The sequence below is a fragment of the Oncorhynchus clarkii genome, chromosome 10 (genome assembly GCF_045791955.1).
Source record: "Oncorhynchus clarkii lewisi isolate Uvic-CL-2024 chromosome 10, UVic_Ocla_1.0, whole genome shotgun sequence".
Lineage (NCBI taxonomy): Eukaryota > Metazoa > Chordata > Actinopteri > Salmoniformes > Salmonidae > Oncorhynchus > Oncorhynchus clarkii.
This window is the reverse complement of record NC_092156.1, coordinates 9794194-9818319: the sequence shown is the minus strand read 5'-3', so window position 1 is coordinate 9818319 and position 24126 is coordinate 9794194. Positions and strand designations below refer to the sequence as shown.

The 24126-nt window shown below is 45.3% G+C and overlaps 1 protein-coding gene across 1 annotated transcript; it reads right to left on the bottom strand.

Annotated features, from left to right (window-relative positions):
- Window positions 1–2889: 2889 nt before the first annotated feature.
- On the bottom strand, window positions 2890–21832 carry LOC139417994 (RING finger protein 145-like). The gene is made up of 11 exons (XM_071167048.1): window positions 21677–21832; window positions 19720–19936; window positions 9482–9590; window positions 9101–9192; window positions 7000–7235; window positions 6722–6897; window positions 6327–6467; window positions 5959–6141; window positions 5580–5727; window positions 4199–4555; window positions 2890–3879 (listed from the first exon to the last, which is right to left on the bottom strand). Exons 2-11 carry the CDS (start codon window positions 19901–19903, stop codon window positions 3379–3381), a joined length of 2127 nt encoding a protein of 708 aa, XP_071023149.1. The 5' UTR covers window positions 19904–19936; window positions 21677–21832; the 3' UTR covers window positions 2890–3378.
- Between the last annotated feature and the right edge of the window lie 2294 nt (window positions 21833–24126).

The window sequence follows — 24126 nt, the reverse complement described above, 5'->3', positions numbered from 1 at the left end:
GTTTGATCATACATAATACTATGTATTCATTCTCAAAATTGTGACCAATAATACTGTTTTAGGTCAATTCAGCGCTGGTAACTCCCTCCATCGGTGATCAGCTCTCTTCACACTTCAACCGAGAGGGTTACTAAAGTGTTCACACAAGCCTCTGATCACGTCATACTGGGGGGGGGGGCAGCTTTAACACTGAATGGATACAATATAAATGTTTATATACACACACACATTTATATAGGGCTTTTTCTCATACATACCAAAACTATTTGGTACCTGACAAAGACAACTTTGGAGTGTCGCTATAAATGACAGTGCAGATGGCTCCATTACATATCATGTAAATAAAGTTCCTATGGCTGTCGGACGGTGACTGCGTTCAAGCCAAAGCCTGTATAAAGCGCCATATGGGTCTGTTCTCTTCAGTATGAATTAATTTAATCGAAACACACACACACACACACACACACACACACACACACACACACACACACACACACACACACACACACACACAGGGAGCATTGGGGTCTTCCACCTACACACCAGCCTGCCCTGTCCCTGGACTTGGTAACATTCAGGTTGTGTAACAGATTATCAGGCCCAACCAGGGCAGGCCGGGGGGGAGGGGGGTGCTAACGTTAGTAACCTACAGAGGATCATATTCCTTGATATAATTAACACTTGATTCAAGACCAGTGAAATACAGCTCAATTGGAAAATATTGGATGTTGAATGAGCGTTAATGAAACTACAAAATGTTGTGGCTGAGTTGTCTGCTGTTTAATGGATGTACAGTAGAATGCAACTCAACTTCAAAGCTGCATTTTGTTGTTAAACTCAGTGGCCTTGTGTTTAGAGTTTCCACCCCGAAATCGTTAGGTTGTGAGTTCAATCCCGGCCCAGTCCTACCAGAGACTGAAGAAATGGGACCCAATTTGCATCTACTTGGGACTCCGTGTTAAAGAGAGAGATTAGAGGTAAGGCCCCCAGATAGACTAGTGGAGGGGGGAGGCAACCCTGTTTCTGAAGTGTGCAGGTACTGTAGCTCAGTTGGTCAGGTGTGGTGTCAACTGATCACTTCAGTAATTGACTAAATTCAACACACCTGGTCTTCCAGGTCGGTTAAACCAACAACATGACGTGGCTGCGTCCCCTCCAGGGCCAGGGTTGCCGACCCCTGGACTAGAGTCCCCTCCAGGGCCAGGGTTGCCGACCCCTGGACTAGAGTCCCGTCCAGGACCAGGGTTGCCGACCCCAGGACTAGAGTCCCGTCCAGGGCCAGGGTTGCCGACCCCAGGACTAGAGTCCCGTCCAGGGCCAGGGTTGCCGACCCCAGGACTAGAGTCCCGTCCAGGGCCAGGGTTGCCGACCCCAGGACTAGAGTCCCGTCCAGGGCCAGGGTTGCCGACCCCTGGACTAGAGTCCCGTCCAGGGCCAGGGTTGCCGACCCCTGGACTAGAGTCCCCTCCAGGGCAAGGGTTGCCGACCCCAGGACTAGAGTCCCGTCCAGGGCCAGGGTTGCCGACCCCTGGACTAGAGTCCCGTCCAGGACCAGGGTTGCCGACCCCAGGACTAGAGTCCCGTCCAGGGCCAGGGTTGCCGACCCCAGGACTAGAGTCCCGTCCAGGGCCAGGGTTGCCGACCCCAGGACTAGAGTCCCGTCCAGGGCCAGGGTTGCCGACCCCAGGACTAGAGTCCCGGCCAGGGTTGCCGACCCCAGGACTAGAGTCCCGTCCAGGACCAGGGTTGCCGACCCAAGGACTAGAGTCCCGTCCAGGACCAGGGTTGCCGACCCCTGGACTAGAGTCCCGTCCAGGGCCAGGGTTGCCGACCCCAGGACTAGAGTCCCGTCCAGGGCCAGGGTTGCCGACCCCTGGACTAGAGTCCCGTCCAGGACCAGGGTTGCCGACCCCTGGACTAGAGTCCCGTCCAGGGCCAGGGTTGCCGACCCCTGGACTAGAGTCCCGTCCAGGGCCAGGGTTGCCGACCCCAGGACTAGAGTCCCGTCCAGGACCAGGGTTGCCGACCCAAGGACTAGAGTCCCGTCCAGGACCAGGGTTGCCGACCCCTGGACTAGAGTCCCGTCCAGGGCCAGGGTTGCCGACCCCAGGACTAGAGTCCCGTCCAGGGCCAGGGTTGCCGACCCCTGGACTAGAGTCCCGTCCAGGGCCAGGGTTGCCGACCCCTGGACTAGAGTCCCGTCCAGGGCCAGGGTTGCCGACCCCAGGACTAGAGTCCCGTCCACGGCCAGGGTTGCCGACCCCAGGGTTGGACTAGAGTCCCGTCCAGGGCCAGGGTTGCCGACCCCAGGACTAGAGTCCCGTCCAGGACCAGGGTTGCCGACCCCTGGACTAGAGTCCCGTCCAGGGCCAGGGTTGCCAGGACCCCCTAGGTCCCGTCCAGGACCAGGGTTGCCGACCCCTGGATTCCCGTCCAGGGCCAGGGTTGCCGACCCCAGGGTTGCCGACCCCAGGACTAGAGTCCCGTCCAGGGCCAGGGTTGCCGACCCCTGGACTAGAGTCCCGTCCAGGGCCAGGGTTGCCGACCCCAGGACTAGAGTCCCGTCCAGGGCCAGGGTTGCCGACCCCAGGACTAGAGTCCCCTCCAGGGCCAGGGTTGCCGACCCCTGGACTAGAGTCCCGTCCAGGGCCAGGCTTGCCGACCCCAGTACTAGAGTCCCGTCCAGGGCCAGGGTTGCCGACCCCTGGACTAGAGTCCCGTCCAGGGCCAGGGTTGCCGACCCCAGGACTAGAGTCCCGTCCAGGGCCAGGGTTGCCGACCCCAGGACTAGAGTCCCGTCCAGGGCCAGGGTTGCCGACCCCTGGACTAGAGTCCCGTCCAGGGCCAGGGTCGCCGACCCCAGGACTAGAGTCCCGTCCAGGACCAGGGTCGCCGACCCCAGGACTAGAGTCCCGTCCAGGGCGTGCACGCGTACATCAACCTGCCTCATGCTACAGACAGAGATCTGCTGCCATGAGTGGAGGTGATATGGTCTGTGGTGGTTCTGGCTCACACAAGGCTACTTACATATTTTGTCATCAAGTGGGAGAAGTCGATGCATATTTCTCAACAGTGAAATGTAATGATGTTCAGCATGGCATCTCAGAATCAAACATTACTAAAGTCTGCATCAGATTTCATACAATCCTATAGGATTAATAACCATGAAATGTTAATGAGTTTAAAATCAAAATCTAAGAAACAAGCCAACAAATAGATGAGTTCATTAATGGGGAGGTGTTGGATAGTGACAATAGGAAGTCAGTCCAACAGTTAACCAGCAACCTCCATCTTGGTTACTTAGTCTTTAGCTGTGTGTGAGGTGGTAGTATGCAGGAGTGAGGTTCAGAGGCAGCAGGGGCTGGCAGACCGTTCTGACTAGAGTTCAGCTCCACATGCTGTGGATGTTGCTGCTGCAGGTGAAGAGGCAGACTGCTGGGGCTGGCGATGCCGGAGACATGATTCCCCCGAGCCCTGTGACAGACCAGCCACCTGGCCCTCCAAATACACACTGTCCACTGTGTCAGCCTGCTGGGGGCCCAAGGCATTCTCCTCTGCCTTGCCCTCAAGCTCTAGGTTAGGGTTAGCAGAGGTGGTAGAGGGGCTGGCTTGGCTCCCTTCAACAGGAACACAGTTAAGAGTAACGGTTTTGTCCCCCTCAGCCACAACAGCCACTGGCTCTCCTTGCCCAGCCTCTGCTGGGTTGGGATTGGCTGGTAGAATGTCCTGGGCAGGTACTGCGGTGGCATTGGCAGCCTGTGATTGGCTCTTCAGCTGTTTGTGACACAGGGGGCAGGTCTCCTGTACATAAAGCCACTTCTTGAGACAGCCAGCGTGGAAGAAGTGGCTGCAAGGGGTGATGACAGCAGACTTCATGTCCTACAGGAAGGGACAAGACACTGGTTAACTACTGAACTGGAAAAGCCTACTACAATGCCAGATTCAACATGGACCCTTTTCTGATGAGTTGAAGTATCAGTTACATATCCTTATTCAAACTAAAAACTTTCCTTCTCTATGAATAATATATATGTATTTTATGTTGAGGCAGAACCTACTTCATATCCCCTCTAGCTGCATTGTCGTCCTCTTCAAATCAGAAGGCTTTTAAAACACTTTGGTCTCAAACACTCACTTTTCTCTTCAAGCATGCACACTTCTTCCATGCGCTCGCTCGCACACACACACACACACACACCTGATAGCAGATGGCACAGATGTCGTTGTACTTCATCAGCTGCAGGTCAGAGGCGGTGGGAAGGCTCTTGATCTTGTTGACAGCTTCTCTGCGCAGCAGGAAGCTCTGCCAGCCCAGCTGGGCGCGCAGCCAGACGTTGTAGTAGGAGTGAATGAAGATGATGGTGGAGCCCATCACTGTCCACTCCCCGAACACAGTCTCTGACACGCCGTAGGCCACCACCACGAGCGCCACCAGGAACTCCAGCAGCCGGTAGGTTCCGTTCACGTAGTAGATGACGTCGTCCATGTTCTGTACGGGCTCCTTACGTACCTCCTCCACCATGAACAAGATGTAGATGAGCAGGGTACCCAGCACCTAGGGGACAGGGACAGTGAGGGTTAGGATCACAGGTCATATACAAAACTAAAGTACTCCGTTCTGTTAAAGAACACTTCAGGTCAACGTACCAGAATGTTCTAAAAAAACTAATCACCAAGGCGATTCCAAAGACAATGATGTTTTGGATCTGAAATCCATAGAAAGGTCATTTGGGGGGAAGGATGTTTGACATACCTTCTGCATCCAGAATAATGAGAGAAATAAGTAATTCAAGTTGAGAAAGCTGTGACATCTTGGTCTTACCCAGGCCTATCCATAAACATTAAGACCCCCCAGGGGACTTCACTTATCATTTAAATTGGCTTATCAAAGTCATTCGCTTAAATCAACTTCTGTTAGGCCAAATCGCATTGCGATAGTTCTGTCTGACAGCCCCTGCTTCAAACCAGTTGGCCTCGAATGAGGCCTCTGGGGCATCAGATTAAATACCCACAGCCATTGGAGGCTCAGGGGTCCAGCCTTAACACGAATCCCCTGATCAGACTGTCCATCAATCTGTTTCGGAGCTTTCTAAAAGAATAAGACATGACTAGGTAATGTTCATGGCCCTCTCATATAACATTAAGACATTACAACCATTATTGTGTAGATGCATCAAAGCCAGTCTTGGTGTCACCTGAAACTGAGAATAAAATATATTTTAAAGTACCCTTTTTGGTTTAGTGGTTGGTTTTAAAACATTCTCTACATGTACATAACATTCCCAGAGTGGGATCTCTGCTACTGAAGTAATCATTTTGGATACAGACTTGAAGAAGGTATGCCATCCTTTACCCAAAGCACCTTTCTATGGCTCTTATTTCAGGGAGATCCAAAACATCAAAGGGCCAATCACGTGTTGACTCCACCTCTCGGAGCGCGCAGGGTTTTCCGTACTTCAGATGTAACGTATACTTACAGGTGGCCAGGGAATAGCTTACAGCTAATGGTCCTTACCGCGCCCGTCCCGTCACCATTCGTGTCTCTCTCTCCACAGCAACAGAGCTTGGTGTGTGTGTACCTGCAGTGAGGTGAGGATGCTAGAGGAGATGATGATGAGGAGCCAGAAGTCCATGAGGAAGAACTGGCAGATCATGTAGGCCATATAGGCTGGGAAGATCAGCAGGAACAAGCAGAGACTCACGGCCCGGAAGTGCTTCCACAGGCTCCTGAACAGAGCAACCACCAACACACCCATTAGTAGGGAACCGCCTCGGAGGGGGTCGATAAAGTTGTGTCGAATTCAATCATATAGTTGGGTTTACATTTTAAGTGACTGCTGCCCATTTCTCTGTATAAAGGTTAAATACATTTCTCTCTGTGTGGATGACCCTATGGGCCCTAGTCAAAAGCAGAGCAAAAATAAAGTCACATTTCAAAATCAGCCTTGAACATCTTACTTGTCCCGGGAGGCCCCTAGAGCCAGTACAATGGGGTCAGCTATCTCCAGCATGGACTGTAGGATGGAGGCCACCACGATGAAGAGGATGATACTCAGGAGGAAGGCTCGGTGGATGACCTGCAGTTCGATCAGACCTGTCTGGACAGCCAGGATCAGTAACGTGATGCCCTCTGTCATCCCCCTGAGATAGGAGGGAGGTAGGGGAAGAGAGATTCATAAATATTCTGTCTTTTTAAAATGATGTCAGAAAGGAAAAAGGTTCCCCCAGTGTTCAAACCTGTGGTCCACAGAACACACTTAACAGACATGAACACACAGCAACACATAGGCTGAATGAGAAGGCAGCTGGGCGGGCAGCGGACTGACCGGTGCATGGTGTTGTCATTCATGAAGGCTCGGTAGCCCTGCAGGTAGAACTTGCAGAGGGTGAGGACGCCCAGCGCCACGAAGGAAACAGTGAAGACCAGGCCCAGCAGGGAGTAGGGGGTGCTGCAGCACTCTGCAATACTGGGGGGGACAAGGAGAATGAATAACTCAAAGGTCATACATGTATTTGTAATAGATGGACCACATCCCATTTTCTAGGATTTAAAAGAAGACACGTGAGTGAAACTGTAGAACTTGAGACTCAATAACGTTGGAGGAAAAAGTTCCAGCGTAACAGGACGACTTGGGTTTCAAACCTCTCGCATACCACACAGGATAAGCATTCCATGACAGAAACTGCAATAACACGAAAGTGTTAGTAGTGCTGGTTCCACCTGGTGAGGAACAGGAAGAGCAGCCTCTCTCTGGAGGTGGGCTGGTCCCGGCTACTGAAGTAGCTGTAGATCTGCAGGGCGAACAGAACCAACCAGAAGCACATGAAGAGGACGGGCAGAACCAGCTGGTTCCACAGGGACATCCCCAGAGCCAGCAGCCCGTACACCTCCACCACCTGGGCACAAAGAAGAGGATGGTTAGCGACTAGAAATAAATAAAAAAAACACATCCAGACGGCTGGTAGATCTATACAGACACAGATCTCCTCCAGTTTTACCTGCACCAGCTCCCTGTAGGCGGTCTTGGCCAGGTTGTAGGGCACCAGCAGGTTGGAGGCCAGGAAGTAGATGACCTCGAGGCCCGTGAAGATCATGACGAAGCGGTTGATGAACACGATGGTCTCCAGGGGGACCAGACAGAGACGGGCCACCAGGGGGAGCAGGTGAGCAGAGAACAGCCAGATCCTCTTGGTCTGCATGACGCAGGAGCACAGGGTGCACACCACCAGCTGAGCTGGAGAGAGAGAGAGGCAGGGACACAGGAGGGACGGGGTTAATACACACAGGGTGTAGGTGAACGTCCACCATTCACTCTGTAGGGGCAGCCGCGGTGTAGGGACACAGAACAGCTGAATATTTTAGAGAAAGTAAAGATCTGACTGAGAAAACAATTAAAGCATTGATGATTTTGCAAGTCATATTTACAATGCCCTCGAGGGCAAAATGCACCTGAAAGAGAGTACACCGAGGCAGGCAGGACTGGCATCTTTACTGCTATGTGCCCCAAGTTGACTGGGATGACAGTGCTAACATGCTACTGCACTAGAAAGAACAGAATCTGCTCATCACAGGAGACTAGAGAGATGGATTGAGACACAGTGAAGACCGTGTCAGATCCAGTCTCTCTCTCTCTAGGAGCTGATGTGACTTCACCAAGGCTGGTGAGGACAGCACGGTGACGGCATGTTCTACAACACACTAGTGACTGGGCCAAGAGGTCCCTGCCTACAGCTGCGCTCATAGACTGTTCTCTCTGCTACCTCACGGTAAGCGGTACCGGAGCGCCAAGTCTAGGTCCAGAAGACTTAACAGCTTCTACCCCAAAGTCATTAGACTGCTGAACAGTTAATCAAATGGCCACCCGGATTATTTGCATTGACCCCCCCCCCCCCCCCCTAGTTATTTTTTGCTGCTGCTACTCACTGTTTATGATCAATTCACCCCTACCTACATGTACAAATGACCTCGACTAACCTGTACCTCCGCACATTGACTCGGTGCCCTAACCCCCTGTATATATAGCTTTGATATTATTATTATGTTACTAAAATATTTTCTAAACTATAATTTTTCTTAATGGCATTGTTGGTTAAGGGCTTGTAAGTAAACATTTCACGGTAAGGTCTACCTATATCTGTTGTATTAGGTGCATGTGACAATGTCAAGCATCATTTCATTTAAACAAAGCTTTTTCATTGTTGAAACCTACAATTTCTCCAAAAAGGAACTATTCCACCAGTATTTTAGAGAAATGGGAGTACTTCAGTGATTGAATCTAAAAAGGTCAAAGTTCAACGACTGTCCCCAATTCAAGACCGCAAAACTCAAAGAATCAATCAGTCCCTCCCCTTGTCAGGGAAAGGGTTCCCATCGTTAAAAGTCAAAGTAGCAGTGGGTTACCTAACAGAAGGACAATCCACTCATCATCAGGTCATTACATAAAGGCATTTCACAGGCAGACCTCCTATTCATGAAGACATAAGACACTGGTTGCTTGCTTTCAGTCTTTTACTGAGCTCTGAATACAACAATATTATGGCCAGTCGTATTTTTAGAAGAGGCGGAGCCCACACCCCAGTAAGCTAAAAGCCTGCAGATACTGCAGAACCACAACAAGCTTCCCTCTTATGAAAGAAGCAGCGCGACAAAGAAATACATCAATGAGTGAGCAAGAGAGAGCGAGTGTGGGGGGAAAGGAAGAGATATTGAGAGGCCTGTCAGAGTTGTGTGTGTCCCCATTGTTACTGGAATGCTGTGGCTGCATTCAGAAGCTCCACCTCGCTGTGTTCGAGCCCATTAGAGAGCTGAGGAGCTCTGCAGCAAACGGCAGCTCAGAGCAGATTCAATCGCTCCCTCCGACAACCCCCTGAACACCCTACCTACTGCCAATGATGAAGCAAGGGAACACCTTCCATGTGCCTAAAGGTTGTAGGGCGAACCTAGTTTAGTTAGTTACCTAGGAGGCTGGTAGTGAAAGGTGGGACTGTGTTTAGTTAGTTAGTTACCTAGGAGGCTGGTGGTGAAAGGTGGGACTGTGTTTAGTTAGTTAGTTACCTAGGAGGCTGGTGGTGAAAGGTGGGACTGTGTTTAGTTAGTTACCTATGAGGGCGGTGGAGAAGCGGTTCATGGACAGTGGCTCCAGGTAGAGCGGTTCCTCGTACCCAGAGTCCAGCTCACTGCGGACATAATCCCTAAAAACAATAAGACAAAGTTCAGTTCACCTCCTGCAGTCACACCTGTGGTCCTCTGTCCTCACTGGCTAGATTCAGAAATATCCTTCAGATAATTCAACAAGTTACACACACCCAGGGCCTGTATAAGCTTGAGTCACTCAATACTATTACCAACCTGTTTTATAGAGCAATATGATAATAGTTAACAATCACAGCACGCAATGGCTTTTTAAAATGACCTTCCAAACACATTTCACTCCTTGCTAACAATATAAAGTCTGTGTGTATGTATGTCTCGCTCTCTCACCTGGACACCTGGTGTCCAGCGAAGAGCAGCAGGGCAGTTAGCACGTACAGGTAGAGCTTCACCAGGTGTTGACGAGGCAGAGTCAGGAGCACCAGGCTGAGGATGTAACCTGTCACAAGGGAGGGAGACGCAGTAAATCACAGAGGGGACTGTACAGTACCATGAAGTAGAATACATATTCATTTCAATTAGACATGATAGCCCACTCAGTAACACTAAAGCAGAAACGCTAGCTAGCTGTCCTGTGGGTAAGTCCAGCTTGTCACAGCAGTGGTCCAGCAAACTACACTGTTTTTAGTGGGTGGGTGAGCCAATAGGTGGGGATCCCATTGTTCATAGTGTTTAGCTGCTAATCTAGTCCCCAGAGGATGGGTGGAAACTGTTGAACAGGTCTGACACATAAAGTAGGCCGTTTGTGTTGCCTTGAAAGCAGTCACTAGGGTAGTGTAGTGAATCATGTCCAGTGTTTTAACTATCTTTGTGTGTTCCCTTCGTGTATGACCGGTCCTGATAGGAGCAGCCCTGTTGATGAGTCGCTGGAGCTGGTTAAGACCGGTCTGAATGCTCTGCTGTTGGGTGGGAGCCGTACTGTGGAACAGTAGTACAGGAGAGTTATCATGGTTTGGTAAATGGTGTGGAAGATGTCTGAAGATAAAGTCCCTTCCCCCATTTCAAAGCACCAAGCCCAGCCAGCAGTTTCCCTGTGACCAGTCTGGTGTGTTCCAACCAGTGTGGGTCAAACTCCCCCCTCTAATACTTTATGGTGTTTCCTTGATCATAAAAAGTTTGGTCCGTCGGTTATTGAGATAATTTTACCTCACACACACGTTTTATTGACTCTGTTTATCCCATGTGTAACTGTTGTTTTAGTCGAACTGCTTGCTTTATCTTGGTCAGGTCACAGTTGTAAATGAGAAGTTGTTCTCAACTGGCCTACCTGGTTAAATAAAGGCGAAATACTTTTTTTTAAAGCAGATTTATTTTTTATAGACACAAAGATCATGTCAATTGCTGTGTAACATATAAGGGACAGATTTAACACAGGCGTCCACTACTGTCTGACTGGCCTTCACCACATGTAGAATCCTGCAACTGTCATTCCAATCCTCCCAGTAATACAGAGTAGTAGTGAGGACAGTGAAAGCAATAATCCTGCCTTCCCTCCATCTTGGTTGAGCGCCCGGTGTAGGAGGCAGCAGGAACAGTCCGAGCCAAAAATCACCAGGCACTAATACACCCGGGACTCACTGGCCGACTTGAACCCAGCAATAGATCTGGCAATTCACCCGGGGATTCTATTAGCAAACAGCTAACACACCACAGCTCTCTGCATCATCCGCTGTGAGTGAGTGCGCATGCGTGAGTGGAAGTCAAACGTGCAACTACACCTGATCAAACTTTCATTAGAGATCAGGAAGCATGACAAAAACAGTTAGCCATCAAGGCTTGAAGAATGGTCAGTGGAGGGAGTCATTCTGGAGAAATGAAAACTAGACAAAGACAAACATACCCACCCACAAAAACTGCAACCCTCCCATTATTGTAATGGTGAGAGGTTAGCATGTCTTGGGGCTATGATATTTGTGCTTTAAAAACTCACAGATCGTTATTCATTCAGGATGATCTGTAATCATGTTAGCATCCACATTAATGTAGAAGTGTTCAGAAACATTCTATTCACAATAAAAGTGACTCCAAAATGACACATGATTTACCAATCAGTTATTGGGCACAAAATCTGAAAACAAACTGCAAATGCATCCAACATGTTTGTAGAGACAAAAGCTTGATGTAACCACTGCCCAGTATGAACGTGACAAAACGCTGAACTTTTCACTACATTAATACAAGTGAATTGGTCCTAATATTTTTTGTTCCCTAAAATGGAGAGACTGTACAAAAAGTGAAATAATTCCCAATATGGATGAAAATACCCTTAAATGTAAGCTGACAGTCTGCACTTTAACCTCAGTCATTGTATCAAGTGCTGGAGTACAGAGCCAAAACAACAATGCTGTCACTGTTCCAATACTTTGAGCTCACCGTTCATGATTCTACCTCCCATGAGAACCAAAATGTTTGTGATCCTCTCTCGGATCGCCACAGGCGCTGACTGGAGTCAATGTTGGTTGGTGAACCCAGCCACTAGTGTGCGCGTGCGAGCGGCCCGGTCAGTGAGCCAGCCTCACTGTGAAAGCCAGGGTGACGGGGACGGGAGATTAGAGAGGGGCAGCTTAACCCTCCCTCCCTTCTCCCCCCTCAGACTGTAGCTGTGAGCGGATGCCGCTTATATAATCCTGAGAGTTAGAGCTATATTCTGCCAGCCAGCCCAACCAGACAAGTCACTGCTGTCAATAGGCTCATCTGGCTGCTCAGTCAAAACCGTCACAGAGCAGGAAACAGAGACATGTGAAGGGACGACAGGAGAGGGTAAGCACTGCTGACGTAATGCCGTGAACGAATCCATAACCCAAATAAAACCTTCATTGGAAGTCGATGTGGTAACAGAACAAGCTCTGGCTTTACAGAGCCCATGTTCAGTTAGTGGTGCCTTCCTTCAGCGCTGAATATGAGTCAGTGTTTAACATTGTGTGGGGGCTTTGGTTGGAGAGGCTCCTGCTCTGGACTCAGAGTTGCAGTAGTAGGGTTGGGAATTGCCAGGGACCTCACGATATGATCACAATACTATGGTGCCGATACGATATGCGATTCTGTATGTATAGTGTGATTCTGTGTGTATAGTGTGATTCTGTATGTATAGTGTGATTCTGTGTGTATAGTGTGTGATTCTATATGTAGTGTGATTCTATATTTATATAGTGTGCGATTCCGTATGCAGAGTGCGATTCCGTATGCATAGTGCGATTCCGTATGCAGAGTGCGCGATTCCGTATGCATAGTGCGCGATTCCGTATGCATAGTGCGCGATTCCGTATGCATAGTGCGCGATTCCATATGCATAGTGCGCGATTCCGTATGCATAGTGCGCGATTCCATATGCATAGTGCGCGATTCCATATGCATAGTGCGATTCCATATGCATAGTGCGATTCCATATGCATAGTGCGATTCCATATGCATAGTGTGATTCCATAGTGTGATTCTATATGTATAGTGTGATTCTATGTGTATAGTGTGATTCTATATGTAGTGTGATTCTATATGTATAGTGTGATTCTATATGTAAAGTGAGATTCTATATGTAAAGTGAGATTCTATATGTAAAGTGAGATTCTATATGTATAGTGTGATTCTATATGTAGTGTGATTCTATATGTAGTGTGATTCTATATGTAGTGTGATTCTATATGTAGTGTGATTCTATATGTATAGTGTGATTCCATATGTATAGTGTGATTCCATATGTATAGTGTGATTCCATATGTATAGTGTGATTCCATATGCATAGTGTGATTCCATATGTATAGTGTGATTCCATATGTATAGTGTGATTCTATATGCATAGTGTGATTCTATATGTATAGTGTGATTCTATATGTATAGTGTGATTCTATATGTAGTGTGATTCTAAATGTAGTGTGATTCCATATGTATAGTGTGATTCTATAGTGATTTTATTGCGATTTTATGTTCCAAACATATTGCTCACTATACGTCTGCTGCAGAGGGACCAGAGAGACACATGAGAAAACAGGTTTTGATCAGTCAAGGATATAAAAGTGCTGAAAACATATTGGCTCCCTATTTAAAGACGGAGAACAAGCTACAGAAGGAAAAATACTGGAGAGTTGGTGCAGGTACAGCCAACTAGCGTAAAAATAATATTGCGATATTGAAAAATATGTATACACATACACAGCGCATTCAGACCCGTCGACTTTCTCCACATTTTGTTACGTTACAGCATTATTCTAAAATTTGTTAAAATTGTCCCCCCTAATCTACACACAATAAATACCAAATACTGACAAAGCAACAGGTTTAGACATGTTTGCAAATGTTTAAAAAAATGTACGTAAGTATTCAGACCCTTTGCTGGATCGACGTGTACGACAGCGTGTTCCAGTTCCCGCCAATACACAGCCACTGAAGAGGAGTGGGACAACATTCCACGGGCCACATCCAACCGCCTGAGCAACTCTATGCGAAGGAGCCTGACTGGTGTCACACCAGAGCCGGACTTTATCCACACTCCCTTTTTATGTAAAAAGGTATCGGTGACCAACAGATGCATATCTGCATTTCCAGTCATGTGAAATCCATAGATTAGGGCCTAATGAACTGTAACTCAGTAAAATCTTTGAAATCGTTGCGTTTATATTTTTGATCAGTATAATGTAACGACCCTCTTCTGCTAAAATGTAAATATATAAGAGGTGCACAGACAAATGATAAACTGACTGTAAAAGGTAATTTCCTATCCTGTGCCTGGGGATATGTCACATTATTTCATATAAAACTAATATAACGGTCAGCGTGATGTAGCTCGGCCCGTGACGGGTGGGGACGGGCTCGAGTATCTGAATTGTGCACAGAGAAGAAGCCTTCCGGCCATTAGTCAGGAGCAGCCATGTATGTTATGAACAGAGCACATCCTATGTCTGCATTGCATTAGGCAAGCCAACACGGGCCAGAGTTTGTTTTGGTTTCTATGTCAAAAAGGGGTTTAGGTGGTGGGCGTGGCCAGGGGTGTGGCAGGGGGCACAGTTGGCTTGTAGGTGCAGCAAAGTTCCAGAGACAATTTTAGAGGTCCCTTATCTTCGCGGTGTAGAGAATCTTTTGCATTTACGCCAACTTCCTGCAATAAAAACATTTATCCATTTAAAAAAATCTATTTTAAAAAGGTTGAGGTTTTAAAGCAAATTTCCTGCAGCTATTTCATATTTTGGCTAACGTGTTTTTTAAAACTTAAAACATTCAATCTATACTGCTTAATGCTTTGGGAATGTTCTATTCCCCCACCGTCTAGCTTTTATTTTGATGATTGTTAGTTCAAATATATTAGGTCCATTATCTTCTCAGCAAACTTTATATCTGGTTTAAGTTTACACAAAGCGTTTTTCCATCCCGATTGCATTTTTTGTATTATCTTTGTTTTTTTGTTGTTTTTTTTACACAGTTTGGACTTATTCTTGTGCGGGCCGCTAAGCATATCAATGGCAGAAAAATCCTTGCGTTTAACGAGACGTTAATCCACAGCAATTTGCTATGCAAAGTCATGCAGACAGGACAAAGAGTTGACCGATGTGATAGAACCATCTGTGGGGGCAGTACAAATACGCAGTCCCTGATACGCGCTCCCTGCCCACAAGCTAAAGGGTTGTAGACAGGCTGCTACAGTGCCAAAGGTCCTCAGATTCAGAATATTAGGTGAAACCTAAAAACACAGTAGAATATATTTTCTCCCTCCCTCTCTCCCCAAGACAGACACACACACACACACACACACACACACACACACACACACACAGGTTCAGTTTAGTCAACTGGTGCTCTGCTGCCAAGTGTGTTCATCAGCAAATACCAAGCTCATCGTCTCATCCACCATCTTCAGCCAAGACCACCAAGACCCCAAACACACCCCTGGCGAGGTCATAGAAAGTGTGTGCTTACAAAGTACAATGGTAAGGAAAAAGTCATTCTCATTGATGATTAGCGTATCTATCTAGTGACTGCAGTACATGGTGTTAATGGTCTGTAAGCTGGTTATCATGGCCTGTACCTCCTCCACTCTCCTCCCCTGGGTAGAAAACAGCTTCTTTGACATCACTCAGTCCTACTCCCTGCATGGTGCTAGGCCCACCACACACAGAGAACATGGTACTAGGCCCACACACACAGAGAACATGGCGCTAGGCCCTAGAATTAATTTATCAGCAATAAGAGGTTTATTCGAGCAATTGAAGGATTCAAGGAAGACCATGCTCGGGACAGAGAGCCCTCGGGACATAGCGGGACAGGGAGCCCTCGGGACATAGCGGGACAGGGAGCCCTCGGGACAGGGAGCCCTCGGGACATAGCGGGACAGGGAGCCCTCGGGACATAGCGGGACAGGGAGCCCTCGGGACATAGCAGATCTTGATTATTTACAAGTTAATCTCTATATATACACACACACACTATCTACACAAAGAGCTACTTACCCCTCAGGGGTAAGCCTACATGAGAAATAAGGGGTAATTAGTTTTATGCTACAGGGGGGGTAGAGCTAACAAAAACATGTTCTAGCCTGTTCCGCACAGCCTATTCATCTAGCTTTAGACAGACAGACAGGAGGACAGACAGGAGAAGAATTAAAGCTGTCTGGCTTCGTGCCCAGAGATAAGGATGAATAACAAACCACTCCTTTGTGTGGTGTATGAAGAGGTTACTGGAGAGCTTTGGAAAATGACAAGTGACTGGTAATTTTCAACTTCAATTTACACCGCATTAGATTAACGAAACCATTTCACACCCACAAAAAGGCAACTAAAGACAAGTTAATCTACAAACTTCAGTCAAGTTTCTGGGGAGCTCTATTGACATCATGATAGAAATATTCTGATTGGCTAATGTTGTCAGAATGACATGGCCAATGATGAATTGAAGGGAATCCCAGTTTTTCCAACAGTGTCAGATTTTTTCATCAACTGCCAATATGAAGCACTCGAAGGGCGATTCTACAACAGGAGTAGCCTTATTTGGTATTGGTTTATTAATGCTCCTGTTTATCAATTTGTGAGTGCCGGTAGAAAAGTGTAGAACATCTGACAGGACAATGACATTAATAGATGCAGTGAAAACTAGTCAGGGTACACTATATGTTTTGAATTGGCTACGTAGTTAATCTATTAAACAGACTAGCCTAACTGCTGCAGCAAAGTCCATCTCTCAATCTCCTCAGGCCCACCTGCACATAGTGTCTTCAGAAAGTATACACACACACACACACACACACACACACACACACACACACACACCCCCTGCTACTTTTCCCACATTTCATTGTGTTAGAGCCTAATTTAAAATGGATTAAACTGACTCACTGGCCTACACACACACACACTACTCCATTATGTAAAAGTAGAATTATGTTCTTAGAACTATTTACAAAGTAATACATTTCAAGATGAAATGTCTAGTACAAAACAACTATTCAACACCTGTTATGGAAAGCCTAAATCAGTTCACTGTGCTTAACAAGTCACAGAATAAGTTGCATGGACTCACTGTGTTCAAAAATCATGTTTAACACTATTATTGAACGACTACCTCATCTCTGTACCCCCACATATACAATTATCTGTAAGGTCCCTTAGTAGAGCAGTGAATTTCAAAACACGAAGGCCAGGGAGTTTTTCCAATGCCTCGCAAAGGGCACCAATTGGTAGATGTGTAAAAATGTAATATCCCTTTACGCATGGGGGAAGTTAATTACACGTACAGCACCCGACGTCACAGGAAGGAAGGACAACAACCACCCGAGCCACTTCCTGTTCACACCGCTATCATCCAAAAGGGGAATACCTAGTCAGTTGTTTAACTGAATGCCTTCAACTGAAAATTGTATTCTGTATTTAACCCAAGCTCTCTGAATCAGAGGTACCTGGGGGGGCTGCCATAATTGACATCCACGTAGTCGGGCACCCCCTGGAACAATTGGTTAAGTGTCTTCCTCACAGGCAAAACGACAGATTTGTACCTTGTCAGGCGGGGGATTTGATCAAGCAACCTTTCGGTTACTGGCCCCAACGCTCTAACCACTAGCGAGGTCAGTACAGGTGCATCAAAGCGGGGACCGAGACTGAAAAACAGCTTCTATCTCAAGGCCATCATACTGTTAATTAGCCATCACTAGCACATTAGAGGCTGCTGCCTATATACACAGACTTGATATCATTGGCCACTTTAATAAATGGAACACTAGTCACTAATGTTTACATATATTGGATTACTCATCTCGTGTTTACTGTATCTTAGTCTATGCCACTGACATTGCTCATCCAGATATGCATATTCTTAATTCCAGTCCTTTACTTAGATGTGTTTGTATTAGGTATTTGTTGTGAAATTGTTCGATATTACTTGTTAGAGGTTGCTGCACTGTCGGAACTAGAAACACAAGCATTTCGCTACACTCGCAATAACATGTGCTTAACACATATGTGACCAATAAAATTTGAATTACACTTTGGATGGTGTATCAATACACCAAGTCACTACAAAGACACAGGCGTCCTTCCTAACTCAGTTGCCCGAGAGAAAGAAAACCACTCAGGGATTTCACTATGGGGCCAATGGTGACTTTAAAGTAGTTAGAGTTTAATGGCTGTGAGAAAACTGAAGATGTATCAACATTGTAATTACTCCACAATACTAAGCTAAAATGACAAGAATGAAAAGAAGGAAGCCTGTATAGAAAAAAATAAAAGGTGGCAAAGAAATTAACATCATGTCCTGAATAAAAATTGTTGTTTGGGACAAATCCAACACAGCACTACTTCATATTTTAAAGCAAGGTGGTGACTGCATCATGTTATGGGTATGCTTGTCATCGGCAAGGACTAGGGAGTTTGGGATAAAAAAAGAAACAGAATAGAGCTACGCATGGGCAAAATCCTAGAGGAAAACCTGGTTCAGTCTGCTTTCCAACAGACACAAATTCACCCTTCAGCAGGACAATAACCTAAAACACATGACCAAATCTACACTGGAGGTGCATACCAAGATGAAATTGAATGTCCGAGTGGCCTAGTTACATATTCAACTTAAACGTACTTGAAAATCTATGGAAAGACTTGAAAATGGCTGTCTCTAGCAATGATCAACCACCAACTTGACAGAGCTTAAAGAATTTTAAAAAGACTGTGCAAATATTGTACAATCCAGGTGTGCAAAGCTCTTAACCCAGAAACACTCACAGCTGCCGCCCTATGGGCCTCCCAATCACAGCCGGTTGTGATACAGCCTCGAATCAAACCAGGGTCTGTAGTGACGCCTCTAGCACTGAAATGCAGTGCCTTAGACCGCTGTGCCACTCGGGAGCCCAAAATTAGCCGTATGTGTGTCTGTGTTAATGTGCCATTATGAATACAAAATTCACCTGTATAAATTGCAGAGGTGATGCTGACATGCATGAATCATAGACATTACAGCCATGATGCAAATTCTGAGTACAAACAATGTCAGTCATCCTTTGTATCATTCATTTTATCCCATCTCAGCTTTGAACCTGAAAACATTTATAAAACACAAAGCAAGACAATTCAAGACTTAGTAGGTTCAAAACTGCTGAACACAAACTATATTAATGTATTCCATAAATGACATTCTATGGATGAGAACCAAGCATGAAAAACAGGGACCTAGTTACAGGCTACGACTGCAGTGTTTTTCCTGGTCAGGGCACACTAGCGATAGATTATTTTGGGTGTAGTGCTGAACTATTGGCTAACACTGCAAGCCTGTTTGATAGTCTGGATATGATCATCGTAGTGTACAGTGTTTGTTATGAATGTGATAGTTTTTATTCTTCAGTGTCACAGGAGAGTTCATCTCCTCTGAGGTGAAAAGCCCCCAAGCAGTCTTTTTCAAAATCACTGTATGTCTAATAAATCACTTAATTTAATGAAAATAACTTAAAGATATTTTGTATCATTCATTTCCCTGAGCCTTCTTCGACCCTTGAAATGCTCTGTCTGATTGTGTGGCTGTTAGAAGAACAAATTAAGAATTTCCATCCCTGATTGGCTGATAGGATGGTTTAGAGCACACCCCTGAATGGTCATTGGTCTATTATAATAAGATCGGATTGTGACATTATGATCTGGGCCAAAAACTCCATCCCTCCTGAACTGGCTGAAATTCCAGGCATTTTTCTCTTCTTCAAATAGACCATTCCCATTTTGTGTAAGAGCCATCTATCTATCTATCTATCAAATCACATTAACAGCACTGCCCTTTTAACAGTTCATGAAAAGTTCATGGCCACTCAAAAAAAGTGCGAACTTCTGTAGTAGCCAAGAAAATTCACAACTAATCTGACATTTACAACACCATTAAATTCATTAGTAAGCATTACATTTACCTTGGGGGGGAAACCAGTTTAAAATATGTTTATCATAAGACGGACCAATAGAAATGTATTGTAAGTGTATGGGTGCATTTGTCAAAATGTGCTGCTTAAAAATGTACAGTTGCTATAAAATGAGAACTTAAAAGGGCTGCAGAAAAGGCATGACCAATTGCAATAGCACTGAAAAAGGTGAGGGGTGTGTGTGTGCGCGCGATATACTGACCTACATAGTGCAGGTAGAGAGCCAGGTACTTGTACTGGAAGAGGGGGTTGTTGTTGAGACTGCTCCTCTGGATCTTCTGGAAGAAGGAGCTGACATCCCAGCGGTAGAGTATCTCCAGCAGCATGATGCTGGGGACACGCAGCCCCACGTTCAGCACCGCTTCCAGCTTGTCCTTCAATGCCATGGCCCTGACACAGCACGCTACAACCTACTAAGACTGGACAAGGGGGGATAAGGAGTAGGGAGAAGAAAGCAAAAGGTGAGAAGTCTCAAGTGCTATAACATGTAGGCTAAATACTTGTTTTTATTAAACAGCAAAATTATTTTCTCAGAGCTCCAATTCCATAGATTCACCGATGTGGTGTTTCATAAACCCATTCCCAGGTAGGCATGCACAAGTTGCTGTAAAGGATAGATAAACACAGTTGTATTTGACCAAGAAGAACTGTTAACACTTCAAGCCTCTGCCTGCATGTTCAGACAAATCGAGTCTAATGAGGCAGGAAGGAACTATATACACTAAAAATGCCTGCACAGAAAGTGTTGTAATTCCACAAGTCAAGCCTGAAGTACAGGCAATGAGACCATATTAGGTAACATGGGGCCAGATGTCACTTTCACAATAAAAACATTTTTGAAAGGAAAAAGACTTATGGGAATATAGATGTAGTAAAAGTAATTTGCTGACAAAAAATAAATGTGAATTTCTGCATTTCATTTATTGTCACCTCTCACTATGAGTCTACATTGTGGGCTATTTTCCCAAGAATCCTACATGCTTGGTTGAGCAGGATCAATGTGAATGAAAATGAAATGTTATCCATTTGCCACACAGCCAAGCATCCCAACTGGTCCCTGCATCCACCTGAACTACTGTAAACATTCCTTCCATAGCCGAAAGTTAGTAAGGCGTATGATCATGATGCTGCTTGCCTTCACCCTTTCACACGATCTGTATTACAGATTGGTTGTTGACCCATCACGTAAAAAACATGATAATAAAGACAGACACTGATGTTGGGTATATTCCATAGAATTACATATAGAACTGATTCAATAGATCTCTGAGATCCCATCCCCCCTGGCCCTCATTTTCAGATAGTCCACGGTAATAAAATAAAATAATAATAGTTTAAACACAGTATTTGTGAGTAAACTGGCTAGCTAACGTTAGCTACATCACTTTGGAGTTCACATTTATCAGTCATGACTGACTGTCCGGAAACGTCTTATTAGCTAACGTGACCACTTCTAATTATGATTACATGACTGTATTTCACGTCATTTCGGTTATACCACCACCAGTTACAGGATCACGTTTTGTTGAAGGTGACGTTATTAAAGCGATTCAAACTTAACTCGGCGTCTAACTACGCTACATGAATGGCTTGTTGTGGCTTGGCTCTGAGCGTCATGACATTAATTTAGTTACATCGCCTAACGTTAGCCACGGCTAGTTAACCCCGAAACCACTTGTGCCCCGCAAGAAGGGTGATGAATAATCACATCTGTATCATAATCTTATTGTCAATTATGTTATGTAACAATCATGTTCATTTTTGTCGGGTCGTAAAATGAGACAATATGCTAAAAGTGACTGCATCAAATATGTTAGCATAGCGGATGGGCAGAGGTAGGACTCAGAAAACTGCACTGGATGCCATCTAGCTAACGACACGTCAATAGCTAACATTAGCTAGCTGCTAAAAACATCATAAACTAGCTAGTTAACGTTAGCAATACCATATGTTTGTAACGGAAAGTACCACCATGCATAGTTAGCAAACTAAAAACGTAACATCAAAAGCTGCTCACGATGAAAATGAATCTAAGTTAGCAACAGTTGGCTAGAAGCATTGCTAGTCACGCCTTATCACCGCATGTGACCTGTAGCTAGCGAAGTTAGCTTGCTGTCGCGTTATCAACGTTGTCCCCACGGAAAAAGCAAAGAACCTACATTGCGAGAACGACGTTAAACTCAATTTGATGATGTTTCTCCGGTCGAATATCAAACATTTTTTTAACTAGGCGTCTCCCAAATGAACGGTTTAAACGATGTCATTTTATCCGTGGGTCGAACCGTCAGCTCTCGTCTCACTTAGCCAGGTAACGGCTTCATAATGAAGACGTGGCTATTGCGCATGCGCCGCAGCTCTTAATTAGAGAACAACTCCTGGCTGGGCTGAGAGAGATGCTGTATTTTTGGGGGGTTATTTAAAAAAAAAATTGACAACAGCTTCTAAATTTGTTCGTTACGTTTGCAATGCTCGACAGAAAATACGATTTGAGAGCAAGCTGATTCCAGAGGTCTAGGCGTCTCATCTGGGATACGCCTAGACCTCTGGAATCAGGTAATTACAGATGGAATTGAATCGCTCTGCCATTTAATTGAATGTTGTTCTTATAATTCGCCTAATTTTACCAAAAATGTTGTATATTCAGCTGTTTGAAGCCGAAAGTAAAAGACTGTATTATGTTTTAATGGCTTTATCACAGTTGCAGCCAACATTATTTTTCAGTGACAACACGTTTCTGGCGGCCTTCTTCCATTATGAGCATGCTACACTAAACAAAAATATAAACGCAACATGTAAAGTGCTGGTCCCATGTTTCATAAACTGAAATAAAAGATCCCATACATTTTCCATATGCACAAAAAGCTTATTTCCGGTCCGGACCAAAAATCAATGTCCGTGGATGTGGAAATCAAGGCCGTTCTGGACTCCACCAAAACAAAGATGTCCAAAAGGCGTCAGCGTCGGTCCATGCTTACTGAGATGCCTAGAGTGTTGCCTGAAATTGAATTGTATGATCACCATCTATATGGTAAGCCTACCTTTTGTCAAACACCAGAAAAAGACATCGGCTCGTGCTTACTGGAGTGTAGCCTACCATATCTGCCAGAAATTGAATTTTATGAATGCCCATCCACGTGGCAGGTCCACTGTTTGTAAAACGGCCCGTTGCATTGGTTTATTAGTCCTGATTCCTATAATGAATCAATTTGGCAATTTAATCTCTGAATATCAGCTACCCAACTTTATCAGGAGTTATTATGATTATATGTGCAGTGTGTTTACACAACGGGAAATGCAGAGGTATATTATATTTCACTATGATCAGCTTGTCAAAAATGGATGGATACAAACTTGAAACCACTGATCACAGTTGTGATTGGTCCATTTGAAACCACTGATCACAGTTGTGATTGGTCCATTTCATATTGTCCATTTTACTTCCACCTGTCCAGTTTTTAGGATATGTTTGTTAACATGACTTCGCATGTTTGTTTGATTGAGCGCCATTTAGGTTAGGCTATTTGATCGAAGAAACCTGCATGATGTAAACAGTGTCCGTCTCATTACATTGTCATCCATTTTTATCTCTAACCTGTAGGCTACAGAAAAGGTCACATACTATTTCTGCCATATCCTATATGTGCTACAGGATTTATGTTAGGGACATTTTTTTTGACAAAACGTTGGTGGAGTTGCAGCGATGAGTCTCTCCAAATTCACCCTATAGGGGAGCACTGGGAATGGACAAGCAAAATATGACCCATTCCTGCTTTTGACAAAGTGGGCCCTGCTTATCACAGGGCGGCATCAGCTCTCACCTAAAAAGCCCATATGCCACTGGTTAAGAGAAATTGTAATATTTTTTGGACAGTATTATGTGAGGTTGTATGTGTTGTTGGAGGTGCGTCTTGGTCTGTTTAGCTCAGAAAATGCCGCCCTCATAATCATGTCTAATGAGCGGCCGGCCGTGAGAAGACGCCTTCTTTCCAATGACTCTTATGTGTAATGTAATGGAACTGAGAAGCATATGATTGAAGGGCTCTAAAATACTTCGATAGAGTTGAAAATAAATGTAACTTTTTAGACAAAATACAATTACATACTACAGCACAAAGCCTACATTTCGGTGAATCTATATAACTTCAAGTCTATTATTCGGTGACTGTGTAGTTAAAAATGGGATAAATCAATGCATTTGCAAGCGCTGGCTATTGAACCTTGCTATTTGTCTCCATCTGTCGGTATTTTAGTAGTACACCACCCACAGGAAGTTATAAACGAAGCGCGCTTGGTAACAAACCGGGCGACAGAAACGACTGCTGATTATTAAACAACACTGAATGAAACTGAGTTTTAAGAAAGCACTTACTTTACACGGTTTTTATACTTCGTAGCACGTGTTCCTGCGCACCACAGAAACGAAGGGAATTGTGGCACACCGCAATTTTTTTTTAGGTATGAATGCGCATCTGATTGTCTTGACTCTTGTATAAATAACAGTCCATGGCTGGCAGGCCATCGATTTAGCTTGCTAGCTAGCTCGATCTGGATGAATCAAGTCATTTTTTTTCTTAGTAATGCCAGATATGATGTACATTTTTTTTCAATC

Coding starts and splice junctions, on each gene's coding strand:
- LOC139417994 (XM_071167048.1), bottom strand. CDS start 19,903: ATGGCATTGAAGGACAAGCTGGAAGCGGTGCTGAACGTGGGGCTGCGT. Junction 9,591..19,719: donor TCTCTACCTGCACTATGTAG/GTCAGTATATCG, acceptor CCCTTGTGACAG/GTTACATCCTCAGCCTGGTG. Junction 5,728..5,958: donor CTAGGGGCCTCCCGGGACAA/GTAAGATGTTCA, acceptor TGCTCTGTTCAG/GAGCCTGTGGAAGCACTTCC.